The sequence below is a fragment of the Ambystoma mexicanum genome, chromosome 3q (assembly GCF_040938575.1).
Source record: "Ambystoma mexicanum isolate Mex_15411 chromosome 3q, UKY_AmexF1_1, whole genome shotgun sequence".
NCBI lineage: Eukaryota > Metazoa > Chordata > Amphibia > Caudata > Ambystomatidae > Ambystoma > Ambystoma mexicanum.
In genome coordinates this window covers 1,135,525,441-1,135,549,357 of record NC_090926.1, presented here as the reverse complement: position 1 = coordinate 1,135,549,357, position 23,917 = coordinate 1,135,525,441, and the positions used below count along the sequence as shown (strand labels likewise).

Here is a 23,917-nt window from a genome sequence, read left to right as displayed (position 1 = left end):
GAGGGATTTGAATTTAATCCGTGCTGAGACCGAGAGCCAGTGAAGGCTTTGTAGGGCAGGAGAGATGCGGTCCCTGGGCTTGAGTCCAAGGAAAAGTCTTGCTGCCCTATTCTGGGTTAGCTGGAGGGGTCGCAGGGTGGACGAAGGAAGATTAAGGAAGAGGCTATTGCAATAGTCTAGCCTGGAGAGGACCAGAGCACGGGTAACATTAAGTCTCTGGTGGAAGGTGAGGAAAGGTAGAGTTCCTTTGAGAAGGAAGAGCTGAAAGTGGGACTTCTTGACAGTGTCCTGAATATGAGGGATGAAGGAAAGGGAGGAGTCAAAGATGGCTCTGAGATTCCTGGCTTCAGAGGAGGGGGCCAGGTGGGATCCCATGGAGGAAGGCAGAGTGAAGGGAAGAAGTAGGGTGCAGGGGACCCAATAGGGAGACTCTCTGTTTTGCTGTCATTGAGGCAGAGGTCATTATTGGCAGTGCACCAGACCTGGATGGCAGAGAGGCAGTCAGGGAAGAAGGAAGGTGCAAGGGCGTCAGTAGGAAGTTTGAAGAAGAGTTGTGTGCCGTCAGCCTAGCACTGGAAGTTGGGGGAGAAGTAGGAACTGAGGCATACTAGCAGAGAAAGGAATATGTTAAAGAGCAAGATTGTAAAAGGATTTAGTGACTGTCACTCACATCTGCAGGCTACTCTTTTAGTTCCTTCTTGCTGGATGTACATCCTCCACTTTAAGGTCAAAGTACTATGGACTCCAAAAATGAAGATTTGCACTGCCTTCCAAAATTGTTTCTCCAGCGGTAAGCACACAGCACCGAGTGGTGGAAATGGTAAATGAGTTTTGCAGTAATTCACCCGATTTACTGACGAATTACCACCAAGGTCCTAGTGAGGCCCTGTGTCTCTAAATTGACTTTAGTGCTCATGGACACTAATTGGGTTGATCTGGGGATCCTACCCATAATACCTCCAACAGCACTGGAGGCACCTAGCCTCATTGGTAACCCCACTGGATGTCCCCAGAGTTAATCAGGGGACTTCATAATGGACCATATCTATGAAAGTGATGACTATGGCCTCAGTTGCATGGCTGGATAATTTGTACCTTTAAGAGCTTCTTACTTGTTAACAAAAGGCAAACATTCTTCTCTAAAAGATCTAGTCGAGACTGTAGCCAGTGCCAAAACAAAACTGGCGGTAGAGTATTTATAGCAATACATGGGGCACTCACTCTCCCTACTGACATACCATGCAGTATGGTGTTCCGAAAAACTGCCTTTCTTGAAGCCTGCAATGTACCTTACCCAAAACAACCTGCAGAGAGTAAACAATACACTCCACCTTTACAAAATTGGAATCTCTGAAGCAAAAATAACTTTACTTCGCCCTAAATGACTACGATCTGATACCAGACTAAAGGTCTATAAAGCAGGTGGTTACACCATCTGGAAAAAGGAAGGCTCTCAACTAATTCTTCATTTACATGGTGGTGGATCTCAGTAAATTTGATGTCCAAATGCGAATCCATCAGACAACACCCCTCCCTTGCGATCTTTTTGACCCGCTTTCTAATTAGAGGACACATTTTATTGTTAGCCCACCTTTAAAATGATTACTTCATTCTTCTTTGCAAAAGGGCTGTTCTTTTCCCCCAAACAGCCCCTTCATAAGAATCCTACCTTAGATCCTCTCCTACACCCACCAGGATTTTAGAGAAAATAGCTGCTCACCAGCTTTGAGCTTTTGTGCCTAACAAAAATATCCTGTGGGCTTTTGCCCCATTTAAGGGCTGGAGACAGCACTGGTTACAGTCTTGGATGATGTCCTAGCTGAGACAGAGGGGGGGAGAATGACCCTGCTTATGATGTCACTTGTGGTCAGCGTTCGACCCAGTGGACACCGGGCTTCTCCTATCCAGAAGAATCACCTCTTTTACTCTGGCCTGGGATACATCCCTGGAAGGGTTATTGGCTTTTATTTCTGGTCAAAGACAAAGGGGTGAGCTTGAGAAATCTTTTGTCGTGATCTTTGCAAGTTGGATGGAGGGGGAGCCCCATGCATCGGTTTTGTTGCGGCGTCTTGTTAAAGTTTATCTATGAGCCTGCTTGAAATTAAAGGACAACAAGGACGGGATTATCACTCCTGCGCTTCTATAGGCAAACATAGTTGCTCTTCAAAGGAGCTCAGGCAGATTTTAATCCCCTATCGGATTATATTTCTGAAGTGGGGGACAGCGAGTTAAGGTTCAACACTGCAAAATCTAAGGTTAAATTACTTGGCCCTCATCTCGTCCTAAAAACATGAATATGCTTCGTCCCCACCCCAAGGCTTCTCGGTGTAAATAATTGATGTGCCAGCAAGGAAAAAATCTTCTGGTTATCCAGGATGCAGATCTTGGAATGAAATCCCAGATCAGGACAGTTTTAAAATGCAATCAGCTTCGATATCTTTCTTTTCAACTTCAGAAATATCTAGCTATGATGGTAGCTGCGCTCATGAATTCTAAACTAGACTGGACCAATGCCCTATACGCCAGCTTTCTAGCTTTTTAGGTGAAACAACTTCAGGGTGTGTACACATTTCAGGGGTCTGACTTGTTTGTGGCCTGTTCAGAGTAGGGAATCTTACCATTGTTACGGCTGCTTCATAGGCAATTGGTGCGCAAGTGAATTTTCTTTCAATATTCTCTCGCTTATATTTAAATGTCTTCAAAATATGTTCAACCTTTTGTCCAAGCTCAAGTTCTTAAAGCAGATCATCAGTCCATACTTTGAAGCCCACCCTATAAGGTGAAGACCCGAGGCATTAGAAGATTTGCAGTACTGAGCCATGTTTCTGGAAAGCCCGGCCAGTTAAATGTTTGGCATTCTGCAGAGCAGTAGAAACACACCTTTTTTGATGAATTCACATTTGTTAGTTTTGTTTATTTCTTCCTCAATCATTTTCTTTCTTGCAGTTAAGGTGTGTGCATCTTATCTCGACTAGATTCATTTAACACATAATAATAATAATTAGGCGCTTATATAGCGCTATGAACCCTCAGGTATCTGAGCGCTGCTTATTATTACCCACGGTGTGTGGTACTCATTTATCGAGCTCGGACGGAGGAAAGGCTGAGTTAGGCCCTGCCGGGATTCGAACCTTAGCAGACTCTGCACAGATGTCAAAGCGAGCTCGCTGTGCCACTTGACCGCTACATGAGACATCATGGGTATAAAATCTAAATATAAACATCTGGCAGCTTTTGCTGAAGAGAGCAGTGATGCGTGTACAGTTCATTTTTCATTAGATCATTTCCTTATATGTGTATGCAATTGATAAATATAATTATATGATATAAAATGTTTATGCATATATAATATCATTAACAAAATGCAATTGATAATAAAATATAAATAAAAAGGAAACATATTTACTAAATTGTAATATAAAATGATATGTATATACATATATAAATATAATACTTTAATTATTTTTTATTATACATGCATTAAATGATAATACAATTATAAACATATGTATATACATTTTCTCAATGAGGAAAACGGATTGCATCGAGGAAGACTGCTGCTTAGTTTACTAATGTATAAATATTATATATTTTAATATAATAAATTAAATAACATATGTGTAGTCTTCCTGGTCACAGTCCCTTTGCTTCATCACCATCGGTCGTCTTCTTCATTGTCACAGTCCTTCGTCCGCGTCCCAGTCTCTCTTTCTGTTCACTGTCCTTCTTCCTTGTCACAGACCCTCCTGTTTGTCACAGTCGCTTTTCCTCTTCTTCTTAGCCCCCTTTTCCCATTCCTTTTTTCTCATTTCTGCCCCTGTTCATTGTCACGGTCCTCCAACTCTTCTGTAAAACTGTCTACTGTTGGACAACAATGTCAATAACTTGCTGGATATTTTAATAGTGTCTATGGAACATGGTTTGCACTTAAAAACTCTTACCCAGCAATGCTCTCCTATTGATAGTTGTATTTATAGTAAAGGGTACCCAGCCATCTTAAGACAGTGACCATATCTCTGGAAGCAGACGTGTGATGTTTGGCGAGTATCAATGGTCATGACTATGACTGGGAAACTGTATTTAGGAGTGTTTTCCAGACAATCCTCTTACCTACTCCTTCCCCGTTTCACATTGGTGCTTTGTCTGTATTCCAGGCTTCTGACATTCAAAGCCAGTGCTCAGCTCTTTGTGCTGGGCTGTCCATGGATTATCGGCATCTTTCAGATCGGATCCGTTGCCTTGTTCATGGCGTACCTATTCACCATCGTCAACAGCCTCCAGGGACCCTTCATCCTCCTGATTCACTGTATCCTCAACCGGCAGGTAATATCCCCTCCCTAATAATCCAGGACTTATCATTATGGACTCTGCTCTCTAGCTGATTGTTAGGGAGTTGTATCATGTTTATGCTTCATCCCCTCTCCTAGTGAGACCCCCATCCCTTTTTGCTGGACTGCTGGACTTTTTTATTTCAATCCTGAATGAGTGGAGCCTTTTTCCACTCATTCATTCTTTTGGGCTCTGTCTTTTGAAACTCCATTCTTTGTATTCTACCTGCACTATGGAGTCTGCCTGCTCCAGAGCTCTTGAAGGCATCTGTGTTTTACTACTGCAGCACACATATCCTTATGAGCAGTGTTGCTGGGGACCCTTAAGGTCCTCCTTTACGATTCTTTAAATATCCTCGAGTAACTGCAGGTCTTAAGGATAGAGAGATGCTTAGTATCTCTCCCAAAACTCTATATTCTGAGAGACTGGCACACACCACCTTCAGTGGAGTGCCTAAGTGATACCTACTATCCCCCTTCTCTCTGCTCTTGTGACTTTTAAGTCACATAGCCAATCTCCTTATTAGGACTGGTAGCGGTGGACATGTTCTACCAACTATTGTGTCATTTTTATACCGCAGACTATGTCCATAGCCTCTGTAGTGCACTATAGGGTCACCAAGTACAAACTTGGGGTCTCTCTTCTTTTTTCGCCATTACTAGCATGGCTGTTCTTCTATCATTCTGGGAGGGGGAGGTCAGTGTGTGTGTTTTGCCTTTGGCAGGAACCCGTGGGTGTCCCCGCCTAAGCTCCAGAGTGTCTGGGCACCCAGGAGTGGAGCAGGAGTCTTCCATCCATCCGTCCTTTGTTTGCCAGAGTGCCTGAATAGGACCAGCTCCCACAGGGGGTCAGGCTGTCATGATTGTAAAATGCTGAGAAAGACTGCAGAGGAGTGTTTGCTGCAACTGTATAGAAGGTGAGGTTTCTGGAGTGAAAAGTTAGTTGACCACTGGGAGCTGAAGTAACCGAAGACGAAGACTACCAGAGACGCCTGCAGACTCTTTGCAACGCTGTGATGTAACCATTGCTGTCCTGACCCAGTTTTCTATGCCACAGAGGAGCTCTGAAAAGGACGACTCCTGACCATCTCCCGAGGTCCTAGAAGTTTCCAGAGCTGCGGAACCCCAATACCATGAGACCTGCTGCCCATTTCAAGTGCATCGTCGTGGAAATTGCGAATCTATCCAAATCTTTGCTGAACCCATAAGGAGATTCCAGAGATCCGATCCAACCCACCCAGCCCCCTCATCACAGTGCGGGACTGCACGTAGCGAAGAAGATTGACTGTGTCCTTTGTTTGTGCTGCAGAAAATGCATCAAAACCGCAGAGTGAACCAAGAAGTTGCAGAATGTCATGACCCTGGTCCTCCCTCCAGACTGCTGCTGAGAGACCACGGCCATTGTGCTGCCTTCAGTCATCAGACCAAGGAATCCGGAGGTGGTGTCCATAGCAGCAACATTGCGGAGCATCCAGCACAAACATTTTCTTCTTACCTAAGGTACTGTGGGGAAAAAGTCATTGCTTACCTGATTCCAAGAAGTTGCTCCAGAACGTTGGAGTGCACCAAGTGGTGTCCAGGGTAACCCCCTCTTACCTCCGACTCAAGCCGCTGCTTGTTTCCCTTAATTGAGTCCTTTTACAGGTCTCACTTGTTAGTTGTTAACTTGCTGCTTCTATAACACTAGAGATTGGAAGAAATCCTCAGGAACTCTTCGTATTCTGCTGCTTGTCAAGACATTGAGCCCTCTCCGAACTGCCTTTAGCTAGGGTTGCGTTTTGGGACTTAAAATACTTTCTTGGGCAAGGAAACCCTCTCTAGAACCTTGAACCATCTAATGTTACACTAACTAACTATTTTGCTCCCTTTAAGTGACTTTACTATATGTGTTTGCAGAGTAAATGTATTACTGTATGAACTGTTAAAAACTACAGGTGCGCGTAATAACCGATAATACGATAACATTGTCTTTTCCCTTTCTAACGTTGCTACAAATGTAACCGCAAGCGAACACAAAAGTGAAAGTGTCCTTTGAAGCATATTCTCAAGTATTCTGAAGTGTTCTTGTGGAAAACGTCTAAAGTATTTAAAGTGATTCTGCTGTATATATAATACATATATAATTTTATATAAATTATAAGTGTAAACGTTTCTTTGATGTGCATGTCTAGCTAAGGTTCAGTGTACTTGCCTACAGCTCACATCTTCCTCTTTAGATAAGCCTGACTGCTCTGCCATTCTACCAAGGTCCCGAGCTAGTACATACTGATACTAAGAGTTGGGGATCTACAAACCACTGAGAGAGCTTACTAAAGTCTTACTACCAGTAGGACTTTAGGGAAACCTTCCTAACACTGATTACTTCACTACTAATGCTTAGGTTACTTCCTCACTTGAATGGTCACTTGTTCTGATATTATATCCTCCTTATTTTCACTAACTGCTACAATGTTCTTCTCAGTGATATTATTACACTGTTCTTCAGCTATCATTGCTTTATGATGGTCCCTTTCCAGTAATAATATTGGATCTCATTTTGAGTTTGGCGGCGCAGTAAAAATGGCGGTAAATCTGTTACTGCCAAAAATGTGCCAATAACGGAATTTCCACCATTGTTACAGCACCGCTGAAGCCCGAGTTTGGAAGTAAAGTGGAGGTTTCCAGCCCTGATCCAGGCAAGGGATGCACACTTCCCTCACCTCATACCAGGGACAGTCCCCACTGGAACTACCAACCCACAGGCCAGCTGGATAGGGTGGGGCGCTGCACCTGTAAAATAGCTGTTAACAGAAGATGGGATGCTCCCTAAGTTCCCACCTTATTTAACTGGACACTGTGAGGCAGACATGGTATCACAAGAAGGATGAGGACACAAAAGATACAAATCACCAGTTTTATTTACTTCAAAAGGTGATTGGAAGAACTCCTGTCTTGCCCTAACACTAAAGATGGGAGCAAACTCTGCCATCTAAATAATAAGAAAACAGACTAGTCCGTTGTTAGTCCAAAGTAATAACAATGAACCTACAAAACCTATTACCTGCCCTCACTCTAATACCATACAAGTGAAATAGGGAAATGTAATACAAACAGAAAATCAGTGGGAAACAAAAGGATGACAGAATGGCATCAAAAGATTCTTGCCCAGGTTGTGCAACACGTGGGTGGGGTGGAGCACTTGACGTATGGGCACACTCTGCTATGCGAGTACACCTGTGGTAGCTGGCTGGGCCTTCCAGAGCTGCTTGGCATCACGAAATCTGTCTCAAAGTTCAGGGTTTTGACCTCTTGGGTGTCCGTTTTCCCCAATTCTAGGTCAATCCCCTGCGTTTGCAGCACCAACAAAAAAGTTCCAAGCTATTCAGCACAAACTCACTTCCACTAACTCACTTTCAATTTCTTTCCTTGGTTCCCCTCTTTCTGGCTCAAACAGTTTCACTTTACTTTCTCAGGGTTCCCTTCCCGTAGCTTTCTTCTTTAGCGTTTCCTATGCCTTATGGTACTCGTCCCATAATGTCTTTCATGGGCCTTTTTATTTCCTGCTTTCTTTCTTTCCGGCTGCCAGCAGCCCGTCTCGCTTGAGTGCGCGGGCAAGGCAGTGCGGAGAACAACGGAGAACAACGCTGGGAGAAAAGCGTGGAGATAGCATGGGAGAAGGACAGATAGAAGGAGAGGCCCCGCTTACAAGGAATCAGGTGAGAGGTGAGAGCCGAATCGCGCCGCGCCGTGTTCCGGGTTGCTCCGGAATTGTGCCAAATATCGCACACCACGGCACGGCGGCGAGCGAAGCTCCCAGTGGTGTCTGACTCTCATGGCCCCACTGTCATTGGCTTTAAGCCAGGGGTGGCCCTGGGCAATTGGCCCCCTTTATTAAAGGGACCCTATAAGGAGCCTCCTGAAAGAGGTGGTGCGGTACCTCCAGCACCCCCCCAGAACCTGAGGGGGGCAGACGGCAGTTCCCTCACCTGACTAACCACTCCCCTCGATAGGAGGAGGGGCCGGAGTCAGAGGAGACAGTGAGGCACCTACAAGTGGTGCAGAGGTACCAAGTACTAACTTACCCTACCCTGAGTTGTACCGGGGAAGAAGGGGAACCTACCATCATGACTTAGTGACTGAGGGCCCGATCCCAAGAGACGGGCCCTATAGCCCCAGGGTCGATTGACAAGGGGGGCCCACAGGAAAAGCGGAAAAGCAACTTTGCCCCCCCACGTGGACTGAGGGGAATCACCTCACCACGCAAATATCGGACCTCTCTACCTTTAATCTGGAAAGCGAAGAGAATTACAACACAGACATGCAGCGGGGCAGAAGAGCCCCCCCACTCGATATACAATTTACGCAAAAATAAGTGCCCATCCATTAAGGAATCCAAAGAGTGCCCAAAGAAAGGGGGAAAACCCAAAAAGAACGCTAAAAATGCCCTACCAGTGATGCAAGGGGCTATAACCGAATTCTTCCCGGTGAATCCTCTCCCTGCCATTAACTCTACAGTAATCGAGGACACGACAGCACCGACACACAACGATGGCATCTCCTTAAACACCTCTAATTTCGATGACATAGATAACAACTCCCTTCTTGATCTATGCCTGACCATACACAAAGGGATGCAGACCCAAACTCCGATGAAGCCAAACAGTGGCATAATCCCTACTAAAGATAGTAGCATGAATAATTCCACAGGGGAACACCTCTCGCCGGAAAGGAGCGGACGATTATCTGCATCCCCCGACTTACTAATGACGTCGATGGAGGACGATCCAGATAACTTAACGGCAGATAACATCGACCTTCACCCTAGTCCATCAAAGATAATTGAGCTTCAATCATCGGTGGCGGCCCTGCAATTTGCCCTCAAGATACTGTTACAGATGTCGGGACGTATCCTGGCCAACACCAACGCTATTACTATGGCCTTAGGCTCCAAAGGCCTTCCACGAGAAGAGGCTGAAATGAATTTTTCAGCTGCACTATTTACAACAGACGCGATTAATGAGCATGATGTGGAGATGGAAGAAAACGAGGGGCCAAATTTATCCAATAATAACAGCTTAATTGAGACACCTCTAGAAGAGGGGGATGAACGGGAGAAGGAACATAGTCCCCAGCCCCCCCTTACACGCAAACAGTGCAGACTGGCAAAAAAGGCACTGAAGAATAAGCCAGTGGCTATAGGTGCCCAATCTCCCACATTGGATCCCAAATCAGCACCGGAGACACGGTCTAGAAAGGCCAGGAAAAGAATGGTGAGAGCAGCCCAGCGGGCGGCTAGGACTAAGGGCCCTTTGTCAGATTGGCTGATACCTGAAGAGAAGGCTACTGAAGTGGACGATAATGACACATCTGTGCTGTGCGAAGAGCCTGATCAGGAAACCAGCATTTATACACAGCCGGAGTATGTGCTCGAGACACAGGCGTCAGGGGAACCCGGGGAGCCACCATCACTGGATCTGAAGAGAGCAGCGAATGACACAACTACTAATCGCATCTCCTTCATTAAGAACTTATACCCCAGCGGCAAAAACCCCTGGTTAGTACGCTCTGAGTTGCTCACTAGACTAACCTCATACCCCAACTGCGTGTTTTAAAATCTGAGGATTTTTTTTTCATTGAACCACTTGGCTGTCCTAATCCCAACGTCTCGGCCATACATTGTACCTTCCCGACTACGGCGCAGTTAATTAGGAATCACAAAGAGGACATGATGGCAGTGGACATTGAGATTGATGTGGATCCTACAGAGAGGGACCTCTTGTCAAAACCAGAAGACATTACGCCCTCAGTGCCGGCTGAGACTGTACCTAAAATGGGGGAGCGGGGATAGCCTTGCACTGGCTGAAATACAGCAAGCCTTGAAATCATTGCTAGAATCTATCCCGCAAATGCTAAAGAACCACTGATGTTTATCATTACTTTCTTGGAACTGCAGAGGCTTTTCTCATCTTCTGAGATCTGAGGGCTCGGTAGACCTACTGTCACAACATAGCTGTATCTGTCTCCAAGAGACATGGTCTCTCGACCCACTGTTACTTGACGGCTTTGTTATATACCAAGCGGAGGCTAAACGTGGCAGTACGGGCCGTCCCTATGGGGGGCTTCTAACTGGGGTAATGAATGCGTTTACATCTCGTAAGATACAGTGTAAAGCCGAGGAGCAGCTCCTGGCAGTAGAAGTTGAACTATACAACGAAAGAGGCCTGGGAAGATATCTAGTAATCAATCTTTACAACCCCCCAGCAGAATTGATGCGTGATTCGCTACAGGAGGCGATCCAGGACCTGTTGTCTTCCTGGTGGCTGAGAGATGGAAATGTGGCCGTGATGGTCATGGGCGACTTTAACTGCCATATGACTGATGAAACATCCATACCCTCTAATCCTGACCTTAACACCAGGTGTGAAATGACCCATGGAAAGAGAGAAGCTGAAGGGCTAGGCTGGTTGCAATTGTTTGGAGCTTGGGACATGGCCATGATCAACGGTCGTACCAGGGGAGATCGACCGGGGAAACACACTTGGTCTAACGGTGCCTCTTTTAGCACGTTAGACTATATATTCATGTGCCCCGAGCTACAGACAAGAGTTACTGACATGGCCGTAAAGCATAACGAATGGAGCGACCACGCATCGCTACAGTGCACTTTATGCATCCCTATCACCTCATCTGTACCTCCTAATATAGGCAGTATCCAAACCAACTGTGCAGGTTCCAGAATTGTATGGTCCGAGAGAAATATAAGCTCTGCTACGGAAGCACTTAAATCTACGGCCATTCCAGATTTCCTTGAGTTTGAACACATGTCGATCAATGAGATTGAGGACTGGATATCCAAATTCTCAGGCCAGCATGCTATGGCCAATAAGGGTCATATGCTAAAGATAGGGGGGTGCATACCCCCGTTCAACAGGGAAATTAGGGACGCTAAGAGAGGCCTCAGAGCGGCTATTCGAGGTCTGAAACCGATGAACTTACCTGGAGCCTTATACCGGGAGAAACTAAAGATAATTAAAAATCGATACAGAGCAGACATCAAATATATCAAGAGCTCTGAAAAAAACATCAGGTATCAGAAGCTAGTACAAACGATCTGCACTAGAAACTCTCGCGGCATTTGGTCGCTCCTAAACGGGAACAGAGAGAAGGCCAAAGCCCCCTTAGTTAACCCAATAAGTAAGGAGGCATGGGAAAAGTTCCTATTAGATCGGAACTTAGGGGGAATAGAAACCTTGAGTAGCTCTACGGTGAAGGCTCCTTCTCCGTTGCCCTTTGACATCTCTGTAGAGGCAATAACGAACAAAATAGTGGCCCTTAAGTCCTCTAGATCTCCCGGACCCAATGGACTAGCCAATATAGTGATTAAGAGCCATCCTCTATTTTGGGCCGACTTGTTTGCGCTACTTTTTAATAAAATATTAGAGCAGGGGGCAATCCCCAGATCATGGCAAACGGCAAATCTTATTCCGGTATTCAAAAAAGGTAGCCGTTTGGATCCTAATAATTATAGGCTATTATCCATGTTAGATATCTCTGGTAAGCTATTTGCCTCGTTGCTACTCAGTGAGCTGCAAAAATGGGTGGACAATTCAAAAATACTCAGTAGATTCCAATGCGGGTTTAGGCGGGATTTCTCCACCGCATATAACCTCTTGGTCATGGATATACTGCGCACATGGGCACTTAGCAAGGGGCAGCCCCCGGTGTACGCTTTATACATTGACTTCAAGGCTGCATTTGACTCTATCCCCCGAGGGAGACTATGGGCCAAGCTAGAAAAATTGGGATGCCCGACAGGTTTGTTATATTACTTAAAATTACTCCATCACAACACTACCACATGCCTTAGACTAAATCAGGAAGGACACTTAACTCGAAAGGTGACGCAAGACAGTGGGGTAAAGCAGGGATGCGTTACTGCACCCCTTATTTACAACCTGTATGTGTACGACATCCCGGCAGCCCTAGCTGAGGTTGACAATTGTCCACCTAAAGTCGGGGAAGCACCTTGCACAGTACTTGCATATGCCGACGATTTGGTTATCTTTGATAACACCATAGGTGGCTTAAGACGTTTTGCTACTTCTCTCTGGGACTACACCAGAATTAATGGCCTAGTGATCAACCTGGATAAGACAAAAGTACTAAGATTCACGAGCAAAAGAGCAACTCGCGTGAATCTGATGGTACATGGTAACCTTATACCTTACGCTCCATCCTACCGCTACTTAGGAGTTGACATTGAGCCCCTAGGCGACTACGCACTTTGTAGACAGGGGCGAATCACAAGAGCAATGCAAGTCACCTCGCTTATCTCCTCCTTTACAAACAAGCAGGGTGGTTTCACCTTATGGGGGACGCATCATCTTTACATTCAAGTGTTTGCACCCATGATCGTTTACGGACTTGAATCACTGCATACTATGGATCTAGGGTGGTTACAAGTGTTGGAGGGCAAGTTCTGGAGACAAATCTTGGGACTACCTCCAGGGATACCGATGGCACTGATTAGATTAGAGCTGGGCCTTCCCTCCATCACGGCTATGGTTATGACGAAAAGAGCTGGTTTCCACCTCAAGATGATAAGCGACTCTAGTAACCCCCTTCTATCTGTGATCCACCAGGAGGTGATCAAAAAATATCCCACCTCACCCTTCAATAAAAATATGGTTGAATTTTTTACTGATATTGGCTGGATACACAGAGGGACTATGGTCACAAAAGAAACCATACATGCATTAGGTAATAAAATAGACAGATGGGACTGGCTAGAGAATTTTGCGCACATAAGTAATCTTCAGACATATCATTTTGTCAAATATCGGCTGTATAATTTCATGAAGCCTCAAGCTTACTTGTCTCTCTGCCCCTCCAGGAAACTTAGACGCTTCATCATCCTGTTTAGACTAGAGCAATTACCTACTTTGTATATCAGAGAGGCTTGGGAGAAAATCCCTACGGACAAGCGTATATGTCGTCTCCGTAAATCCCCAGACTGTCTTGAGACAGCTATGCACCTTCTCACGGGATGTCAGACACTGAGAGACACTGTCCTTCGCCATTTGGGCGACTTTGTACATGATTGTGCAACAATACATGATATGTCTTTCTGGATTTATTGCACCAATACCAGCAACATGCATTTATTTATTGCACTTTATAACATTTGGCAACAAGTGGAACCTGGCCTAAAGGGAGGGGTGGAATCTTCCCAAGACTGAGGAGCACATGAAAATACTCAGAGATCCTCTATGGAGAGGGAAATTAGCTTTCCATGTAGTATATGTAATGCTTCTTCTTAGTTCAGTGGGAAACAAAAGGATGACAGAATGGCATCAAAAGATTCTTGCCCAGGTTGTGCAACACCTGGGTGGGGTGGAGCACCTGACGTATGGGCACACTCTGCTATGCGAGTACACCTGTGGTAGCTGGCTGGGCCTTCCAGAGCCTGCTTGGCATTCACAAACTCTGTCTCAAAGTTAAGGGTTTTGACCTCTTGGGTATCTGTTTTCCCCAGTTCTAGGTCAATCCCCTGCGTTTGCAGCACCAACAAAAAAGTTCCAAGCTATTCAGCACAAACTCACTTCCACTAACTCACTTTCAATTTCTTTCCTTGGTTCCCATCTTTCTGGCTCAAACAGTTTCACTTTACTTTCTCAGGGTTCCCTTCCCGTAGCTTTCTTCTTTAGCGTTTCCTATGCCTTATGGTACTCGTCCCATAATGTCTTTCATGGGCCTTTTTATTTCCTGCTTTCTTTCTGAAATTCAATGCTCAGGTTCCCACTCCAGCCACACACGCGCTCACTGGGATTTCCTCTCTCTTGCCATGAGACTCACCCGGTTAGCACAGCTCTGGCGAGCAACTTCTTTGGAGCTCTCTGGGTTGAGGTCAGGGTCTTCCCACCTGCCCCTCAGGCACTTGGTCTTCTCTTCATATGCCCAGGGGAAACGAGTACTTCTGTGGACAGAGTCAGCAGGATATGATCTGCCCTCTCTGGCTCTTTGAAGGCACAGCTCCTCTGCCCTGCTGCAGCCCTTGAACAACAGAGGATCAGCGTCTTGGCCCTCAGCTCCCTTCCAGGGTTCTCTCGCAACTCTCCTCTGCTCTTCAGCTCCTCTGGTCCACACTGCATCCCCAGTTCGCTCAAAGTATGTCTCAGTGCTCCACCTTTTATACTGAAGTGGAATGTTAATTGGAGTCAGGTGTGGGTGGTTGAAAAGGGAGGCCTGACCCTGCCTGTCCTCGTTAATGGGACAAGATGCAGACAACCCATAGAAATCCATGGTACATTGGTTCGTATGGGCAATCTTCATAACTCTGTTTCTCTTCTTTTTCATCCCAGTAGTTTGGAAAGAAGGCAATTGGGAGGAAGTATGGGAGGTGTAGTTTTCTCTAATGATGGAGGGAAACATCTGTAAGTGTTTGTCAGGGTGAAGGGGCAGATGTGTGGTTGCAAGGGAATGGATTTTAGATGATAATGTCCCATAATGACTAAGGTGATGTCGGATAGGGATATATTTCTTCTCCTAGGCATCCCTTTAATTTAGTACCTGGTGGAATTGGGGAGGGGCAATGGGACAGAATTTCTAACAACCTATAAAGGTGGAAGAAGTGTCGAGTAGGGGTTTGTCTGAAAGGGGGGAATACCACATCTCTCCCGAGGGCATTCCTCCAACTGTCCCCAAGGACCCTCTGCTCGAGGGATCCTCCCTCACTGGTCCACCCCCAGGGTCTGGTTCCAAAGGCGATGGCCATGCCCGGGCCACCTGGACAAAGAATCCCGGGATCCATAAGTAAGAAAGCCATCAGGTTTCTCACAACACAGACACTAAGGTAGAATTTATATAGATGGCAACGGAGGCCCCTCTTTATTTAAAAAATCTCAAACCTTCCTAATCCGTCATTTCTAATTCCCTACCTACAATTCTCCTGGCATGCGTTCCCTCTAAATGGGGAATCTGCTCCTTCATCCCACACTCAGTTCACAGAGAGACTCACAGAGTGGGTCTGATGTAATAGGCCCCCTGCCTAATGCCTGGTACGACCCAGTGTACTGTGAGGACAGACAATTGCCTCCATGGATTGTCCAACATCCTAGGCGGCTTCAGACAGGCAGGCAGCCCCTTCCATCACCTGCCTACTGCCAGGGTTTTTACACCCTCTAAATCTTTCCCCTCTACTCCCGTATATATTCAATATATAATATATCAACCACCTACTTAACATTTAACCACTCACTTAACATGTTCCCATAAGGTCCCACCATGTAACATTCCTAATGATTAGAAATACATATACTACCCTACATAACACTTACAATAAACATGAACAATAACATACAACATATAAAACTGCACTTTGTACACAAGGGTGGCTGCTGCAGTCAGCCACCCCTTTCACAGAACCCTCTTGGGTATGTCTGTATGATGGCTTCCTCCCCCTGATGTATACCACTCGCGCACACCGCACTGCCCACACTCTTTACAATTACCTGAGCGGCCTCCTTCTGAAGTGGGGGCCCGCCCATGATATAATTTCCCAATGCAATTAGGTATGACCATCAATGGAATCTATAAATACTATGAATATGCCGACTTAGACTAAACTCGTATCATACGGGGTACAAGACCCACGCTGGCTGTATAAGCGGAGAAGCAAGCAATGTCTCTTCTCCACTCTTAGATCACTAGCAGTTTAAACAAACAGCAGGATTAGAGCCTTTGAGGAACTCGATCAGTGAACCACTAACAAAAAACTGCAGAATCCTGCAATTATCCAAACCGCTCAACAACCAGTTCTCAAGCTAGTAAGTAGCAGCATTCATTCTAATATTGAATCTTCAGCTAATTGGGAGCAGACCACCGGAACAGACCAGTCGCTCCCATATCCAATGAACACAGTGTTCATTCATACTTCTCCAATTCATTTATCTTCTCACCGAATTTCACGCGTCTACACTTTGTGCAAAACCTTGGACCCCAGAACCATCTGACCAACCCCAAGCAGGGCACAACATATTGAAACCACCTTGGTAAGGCATGACGAGACCCCCTGTATGCACCACCATCACCAGCCTAGCAAATCCCCTAACCCAATCCCACAGGGTTCGATCCAGTCCAGAGGCACAAATCATTGCCCAACCGATCCCAATCTGTACATGAGACGTATAATTTAAACCATATATGTAATCACTTCCTCTATGAGTCACCTCTTTCATATTGTCAAACAATCCAACCACACGCAGGCAAAGGCTCATTGCTTTTAGTGACGCATGACCTAATCACCTCAGAGAAATGTCACATTTAGGCTCCCACCACATATGTGGACCACCATTGTGCCATTGTATACTAGGGACCCCACAACACCACCACCTGCCCACCTGTTACTTAACAGAAATACAGAAACTTAAACCACCTTTTGCTAATCTTGTTTTCCTCCCTTCTTCCCTCTCTGCCCTCCTTCCGCTTATTCCACTACCACACCGATTGGCCTCAATCAATGTTACTTGTATGTATGTGGATATGCCCATGAATCATGGATTTTTACATCATGTATGTATCACCATTTTGAACCGTGTTCTACACTGAGTAATGAAAACATGATCTTGAATCAATCAATGTGAATTCCCTTTGACACTCTGGTAAAATAATATTTCACCAACTGCCACAGCCTTTATAAAGACCCTTAGGTCGAAACACGTGTTGGCTGTTCTGTCCTTTCACCAATGCACTAATGATTTTATGATTATAATTGTAACCTGTCGCAAGGACAGGTCAGACACTGACGCAGCGCTACTTGTATATACGGAATGAGCTGTGACATTACCAACAAACAAAACACAATGAGAGAACTCCTTGACCAACACCGCAAGCGCAAAGTTGTCTTTTGTCCTTCTTTTCTCCAAGTGAACCCTCCCGGGCACTTAGAGTGTGGCCCCCCGACCAAGACACATGCTGCATGCGTTTCTGAACCCCTCATCAATAATATAAACACAGGCCCAGTGCAGGTGATTACACGGTTCATCACCCACTCACCTTGTCCTCTCGTATCTTGAAGTAGTTGCTCATGATTATTTCACTGAATGGGCACACACATTTGTCGCTAATGAGCTTGGACAACTGATCAGAGTGCGATCCCAAATGAATCATGGTAGGTTATGCAGGTTTCCGTTTGAAATAATGGGTTTAAAATGTGCCTTTTACAGCACCCTTTTGAGAAAATTGGGTAAAAGGCCATTCAATTTAGTATCAGTTCTGTATGGCGAATTGTGAAAAAGAACCAACTGATGCTAGGACGCCAAAAGTATGCAAGAGCATTTTCCACCACATTTTTAGAATGGCTTTGCCGATAATATATGCCAGCATTGTCACTGTAAAACTCACCTCATGATTCCTTTGCCCACAATATATTCCATACATGCCAGTAAATTTGCTGGCTGTCCAAATATATTCCAATGCTGTAGTGTAACGATGTAATTGTGAGAAGACACTGTCATGCTTGCTGTGTCAATACATGTGGCATTGCCACTGTAAGAACACACTCATGTTTACTGTTTGCCAAAATGCAAACATTGCAACTGTTATAAAACATTCATGATGGCTGCGCCCGATAATGAAAACATTGCCACTGCAGGAGCACACTTTTTTTGGTTTTGTCTCATATTGCCAGTAGAACCATAAAAAGAATATACTCATGTTGGCTTTTCCAAGTAAGGTACTTTGATTCTAATAATGTACTCTTATTATCTTTTCCTTGTGATGCAGTACGGCCACTGTAAGAATATGTGTGTTTTATTTCTAACCAATAATGCATTAGCTTTACCCAATAATGCGGTACTGCCACTGTAAGCATACACTCTTGCAATTGTTGCCCAGTAATGTAGTGCTGCCACTGTAAGAATACTCTTGTGTTATCTTTACCCATTAATAGAGCGCTGCCCTTTTGAAAATACACATCTATTGGTGTTTCAAATAATGCAGTAGTACCAACGTAAGAATGTACTGGCGTTGACCCATCCCTATAATGCAGTACTAGCACCACACAAATGCATTTCATTATTTATTTGTTGTTACTTTTGTAAGGCACCCACCATGATACACTTTTGTTATCTTTTCCCAAGAACACAAGTGCTACCACTGTAACAATTACAACATACGCAATCCACACACACGCTGACACACATGTGCTCACATTCACACAGAAACTGCACTCGTTCACAGAGAAACTGCATTCATTCACAGACATTTTTAAATGAATCTAATTTTTAAGAAATGTCACACACCTCAGGTCCCTCAGTTTCAAGCAGTAAGCAGGGAAGTTTATTGACATTTCCCTCCCTGAGTCCTGTCTCAGGCAAGGTCCATAGAACAACATAAGGGCATTGAGATTAAAGGTCTACTGGCTCTGGGATAGATGTCTTGCAGGTCTCCACTTTGAACAGTGCCCGCAATGAGGGTGTTCAAGGCGTTGGTCCAGTAGATTATTATTTTGTCCTGCAGACTGCTCCAGAAATGGGGGCTGTGCATGACATAATAGTAACAGCCTTTACACAATGGGAGGGTCCACAACCAGTGCCCATTATGCATTGTCCACCAATGACATCTGGTCAGCTGAAGTCTCCCTTTGGCTCAAGGGTGATTTTCACTAGATAGCTAAACACCTTCAAACGGATAGTAAGTTAATTATTTCCCAACTGAACCAAGGGGGAAGAACATAGGAAACGGTAACAGCCCAGGATGCCAAACTCACAAGGGAAATGAAGGCATACTGCATTAAAGGTGTGTAGCAGACATCCACAACTTAAGAAAGATCAACATTTATAGATATTCACGGGAACGTGGTATGCGCTGGCACGTGGATAAGTGCAGGTGGGAAACCTGTTAATGGAGGAGAATAGTCCATTCCTCAGGGAATTCCTTCCCCCAAAAGCTGGGTTTTTCAAGCTTTTCTGAATTTCAACTAATTGGGTTCAAATCGTAAGTAAATGGGAAGTTTATTTTGTTTTATTTCAAGAGTGCCTTCGCCATGGTTGGTATCTAGAATGAATTGATAGCAATGAATACCCGGAACGGGAAAGAAGACAGAGAGAAAAGAAGACATAAGAAACCAACAAGAAAGAAATGGCAATGATAGTCCATAATGAGGTCAAAAAAAGTGTCCAGCAAAGAAATGAGCAAAATAGTTGCTGGACAAAAACAAGCCTCCCCTCAACAAAGTAACAGTGGGAAAAAGCACATCTTTAAAACACGAAAAATCAACCAGCTATATCCAAGTACTTAGACTGTTCAATGTCAACGTCCAAACATAGAGCATAAATGCAGGAACAGGCAATGGTCTGTAGCTTAAAGAACATGCAGGAAATGCGAGCGAGGCAGCAGGTGCCAGCCAGGGAGGAACCCTGCCCATGGACAGCTGTTGGAATAAGCCGTCATATAGTCACAGTGAGCGTCCTCCACAGCAACGCAGGTAGACAATCAACACCAACTCCAGCATAATCCGGTGCCCTCGTTGTAATTTCCAAGTCACATAGGTGCCACTCCAGCCACTCAAGCGTCTCCCACATGATTGCAGCCAGCTCTGCGGCACTACGACTCTGCACAGCCCACCGGGGACCCAGCACGGGAACAGCCTGGCCGCCGGCCGCTCTGCTCCACGGTTGGCGGCGTTGATGTGTTATGGTAGCTGAAGCTGCTTAGAGCACAGGGTTCCACCTCCATTGTCCCTGCAGAAGGGAACAGCCTATCCCACCAGCTGCACCCCTGTCTGCAGCGTTGATGATTTATGGCAACTCCCCCAGTTCCCGTAGCTGGGGAACAGCTCCACCTCCATCTTCCCTGCAACAGGGAACAGCCTGCCCCGTCAGCCGCTCTGCTTCACTCTGCCGTCTGCTGCCTGAATGATTTATCACATCTGATTCTGCTTAGAGCACAGGTCTCTACCTCCCATCTTCTCTGCAGCTGGAAACAGCCGGCCCGCCAGCCACTCCGCTCCGTTAAACCTTTGGAATAAGTTTGAAAGCTCCACTCTGGAAATTGCCAGTCTTTCCTTATAATTCTTATAGATTTCTACCATGCTGTATGCTGGATTGGTGAGTATTGTACCTACATTAGAGTGCAGGTATCCTTAGGGTAAATTATAGTTGTGGTCTGTATTTCAGCCAGCTTTAATATGAGGAGCCCTTGCTCTAAGCAGAGACTTTCTTCCTTCTCCTGCTATTCCTACCCACCCCTCTCTTGCTCCTCTGCCACCTCCTTCCTCCACTACCTCTCTGGCACCCTCAGCTACCTCCTTTGCCACTCTGTTGCCTCCTCCCTCTGGCACCCTCCTCTGCTTCTCTGGCCGATCTGCCTTCTCCTTCCTCCGCCACCTCTCCGGCACCCTCTTCTTCTTCTTTGCCATCGCCTCCTTCCTCCTCTGCCCATTCTCGGGCCACTATAACACTCTGCAGGGCGTATTTCATGTGTGTACCCCTCCATGGAAGCCCTGCAAAGGTGGCAATCTGCTCCACGTCGCTACTCTTACCTCTTGCTCTGCTGTCAAACACTTCTCAGGCATCTGCCGTCTCCTTGAAGAGCTTGATTTGGATGTACTTGGTCTCACCGAGACTTGGTTCATGGCCAGCTCTGTCACCAGTTTTGACACTCTTCTCCCTGATGGCTACAAGATCCTCTAAGAACCCAGAACCAACCATCCTGGAGGGGGAGCAGCCCTTAACTTCCCAGAGTGTATCCCTGCTTCTGTCATTCCTACGCAGGCCGATTTCTGCAATCACACTTTTGTCACTTGAACCTTCCCCTCCCCCTAAGCCACTCCCTTGTGCACCCCCCTCCTTAAGAAGCCCTCTTCCCATCCTTCTTCTGCGGCAAAATACTGCCAGATCTCCATCACTCCTTTCCTGGGCAAACTCCTGGAAAAGTTGGCCATCTTCCAGTTTAATCCACATACTGAATCTGTTGGTTGTCTCCATGACCACCAGTCTGGCTTCAGAGCAGCACAAGCACGTAAACTGCTCTCCTGAACACCAGTGAAGACTTGCTCTCTAATCTATACTCTAACCTTCCTTCTGTCCTTATTCTCCTTGATCTAGCCTCTGCTTTCACAACGGTCAACCACGCCATCCTGCTCAATTGCCTCCATGACAACCTGGGCATCTCTGAAAAGACCCTAGATTGGTTGACCTCCTTTCTCTCAGATCACCCCACCCAGGTCCAACTTGGGTCTTTCCTCACTTCTATTTCTCTCTCTACTTGTGGTGTTTCCCATGGGTCTAACCTCTCTCCCTGGCTCTTTAACCACTACCTGGCACCTCTGGCCCACCGCATCTCTACCTTCTGTTCTAACTTTCAGTGTTATGCAGATGACATCCAGCTCTCCTTCATGCTCCCCTCAGCCTCTACTGCTCCTTCTCTCATACCTGACTGCCTGTCTGCAATTCAGGAATGGTGTGTCTCCAATGATCTCTGCCTTGATGCCAATAAGACTGAGATCCTCCTCATTGGGACACCTGCTCCCGCCTTCCCTCTTTCACTCTAGCTGGCCATGCTGCGCCCTCTAGCTGCACCTTCCTGTGAGGCTAGGAACCCTCTCCTTCTCTACTCCCATCTCTGACATCTCTAAGAAGTCACACTATCAGCTGCACCTCCTGAGAGGTATTCTTCCTTTTCTCACTTTCCCCCAGAAGCTCGCTGGTCCTCCCTAGGCTGGACCACTGCAACAGCCTCTTTCTAAATCTGCCTGCCTCTACTCTTCGCCCTCTGCAACTAATCCAGAACAGTACTGCGAGTCTTGTCCTTGACCTCAAGCCCAGGGATCGTATCTCTCCAGCCCTGAGAAGGTAGAGGTGGGCCAAAGGATACCAGGTTAGAGAGAGGTGGTCCAAGAGGAAGGAGGCCAGCCACTCCAGGGCCTGATATGTGATGCCCAGGTTCTCACAGAGTCGATTGATCAGGATGGTGTGGTTGACTTTGTTAAAAGAAGAGGAAAGATCAAGGAGGATGAGGACAGAAGGAATGCTGGAATGAAGGTTAGAGAGCAGATCTTCACGGGTATTCAGAAGGGCAGTTTCTGAGCCTCTGGCAGCTCTGAAGCCAGACTTATGGTCATAGAGACAGCCAACAGATTCATTGTGGAGGGTAAGCTGGGAGATGGCCAGCTTTTCGAAGAGTTTGCCCAGGAAAGGGGTGATGGAGATTGGGCGATATTTTGCCGGCCAGGTAGGATCGGCATACGGCTTCTTGTGGAGGGGGTGCACAAGGGAGTGCTTAAGGGGAGATGGTAAAGTTCCAGTGGTAAAAGAGTGATTTCAGAAATTGGCCGAGGCTGGAGTGAGGGTGTCAATATGCTCCTTGATGGTTCTGGAAGACCAGGGGAGCAACTGTTTGGACGAAACTTTCATAGATCAGACTTGCCTAGAAACCTTGTCAGGTGTTGTCAGAGAGAAAGAGGAGAAAGTAGAGGGAGAGAAGGAAGGATGGCAAATGGGGGGATGAGAGAAGAAGAGGAGATAGAGGACACGATGTCCTGAGTTTTAGCAGAGAACTGAGAGGCCAGAGCCATACAGAGGGCCTGTGAGGGAGCAGGAGAGGTAGAGACTGCAACAGGATTGACCAGTTCCTTGCAGATGTTAAAGAGTTCGGCTGTGTTGTTAGAGGCCGAAGAGATGCAGGCCTGCATGTGTGCTCTATTATTGGACAGGACAGAGTGTGTATTGCCTTTGAAGCAGGCGGCAGGCCAGTTTGTCAGAGGTTGCGCCCAAAGCCCTCCACTTCCTCTCAGCCACACTGCACTTGCGTTTCAGGACGGCGAGGTCGGAATCATACGAAGAGTTGCACTTGGAGGTAGACTTCAGCCGGATTCTCATGACAGGGGCAAGGATGTCCACGGTGTTGGAAAAAGAAAGATGCAGATTAGAAAGGGCTGCATCAGGGTGTGAGTCAGCTTTAAGAGTAGGAGCAGAAAGCAGAGAAAGTAGAAGCAAAGGCATCCACTGATACACGCTTCATGGGCTAAATGACCGGGAAGGTAGGTGGCAGTGCTGGGGGACGGGGATCTTTGCCTGAGGGATAGAGTGTTTCAGATGAGAGGAGAGTAGAAAGTGGTCAGCCCAAGAGAGGGGAGTGGTGAGAGGGTTTAGAGAGGGGGATGTCTGAGGTGATGAGAACATCCAAAGTATGTCCGGCAGAGTGTGTTGGGCCCAGAGGACAGAATGGAAAGAGAGAGAGTATCGTAGAGGTTGTGGAAAAGCCCAGAGGAGGGATTAGAAGCATCCAGGTGGATGTTGAGATCTCTGAGGAGGGGACGTCTCAGACGTAGAGGCAAGGAGACAAGAGGAAAGGTCGGCACATTCAGAGATGAAGAGGACAACCTGGCTGTAGATAGTGGCCACAGTTAGAGAGAGGCCAGGAGAGATAGAGAGCCTGCAGACCAGACATTCAAAGGAGGAGTAGGACTGCATAGGGATGACAGAGGCTTAATCCCACTCCACAAAGGTTAGGGCTACTCCACCTACAGGACTGTTGGTTCTGGGTTCAGAGAGGGTCTTGTAGACCACAGGGAGGAGAGTGTCAAAACTTGTGACAGAACTGGCCTTAAC

At 46.2% G+C, this 23,917-nt stretch overlaps 1 protein-coding gene across 2 annotated transcripts in view; it reads left to right on the top strand.

Moving 5' to 3' along the window:
* The window catches only part of LOC138447681 (adhesion G protein-coupled receptor E1-like), a 927,425-nt gene that overhangs the window by 889,096 nt on the left and 14,412 nt on the right, over nt 1–23,917 (top strand). For both annotated transcript variants that reach the window (XM_069603948.1, XM_069603946.1), the window contains one exon: nt 4,155–4,323. In XM_069603948.1, the coding sequence (XP_069460049.1) occupies nt 4,155–4,323 (169 nt within the window). The remainder of the gene's footprint in view (nt 1–4,154; nt 4,324–23,917) is intronic.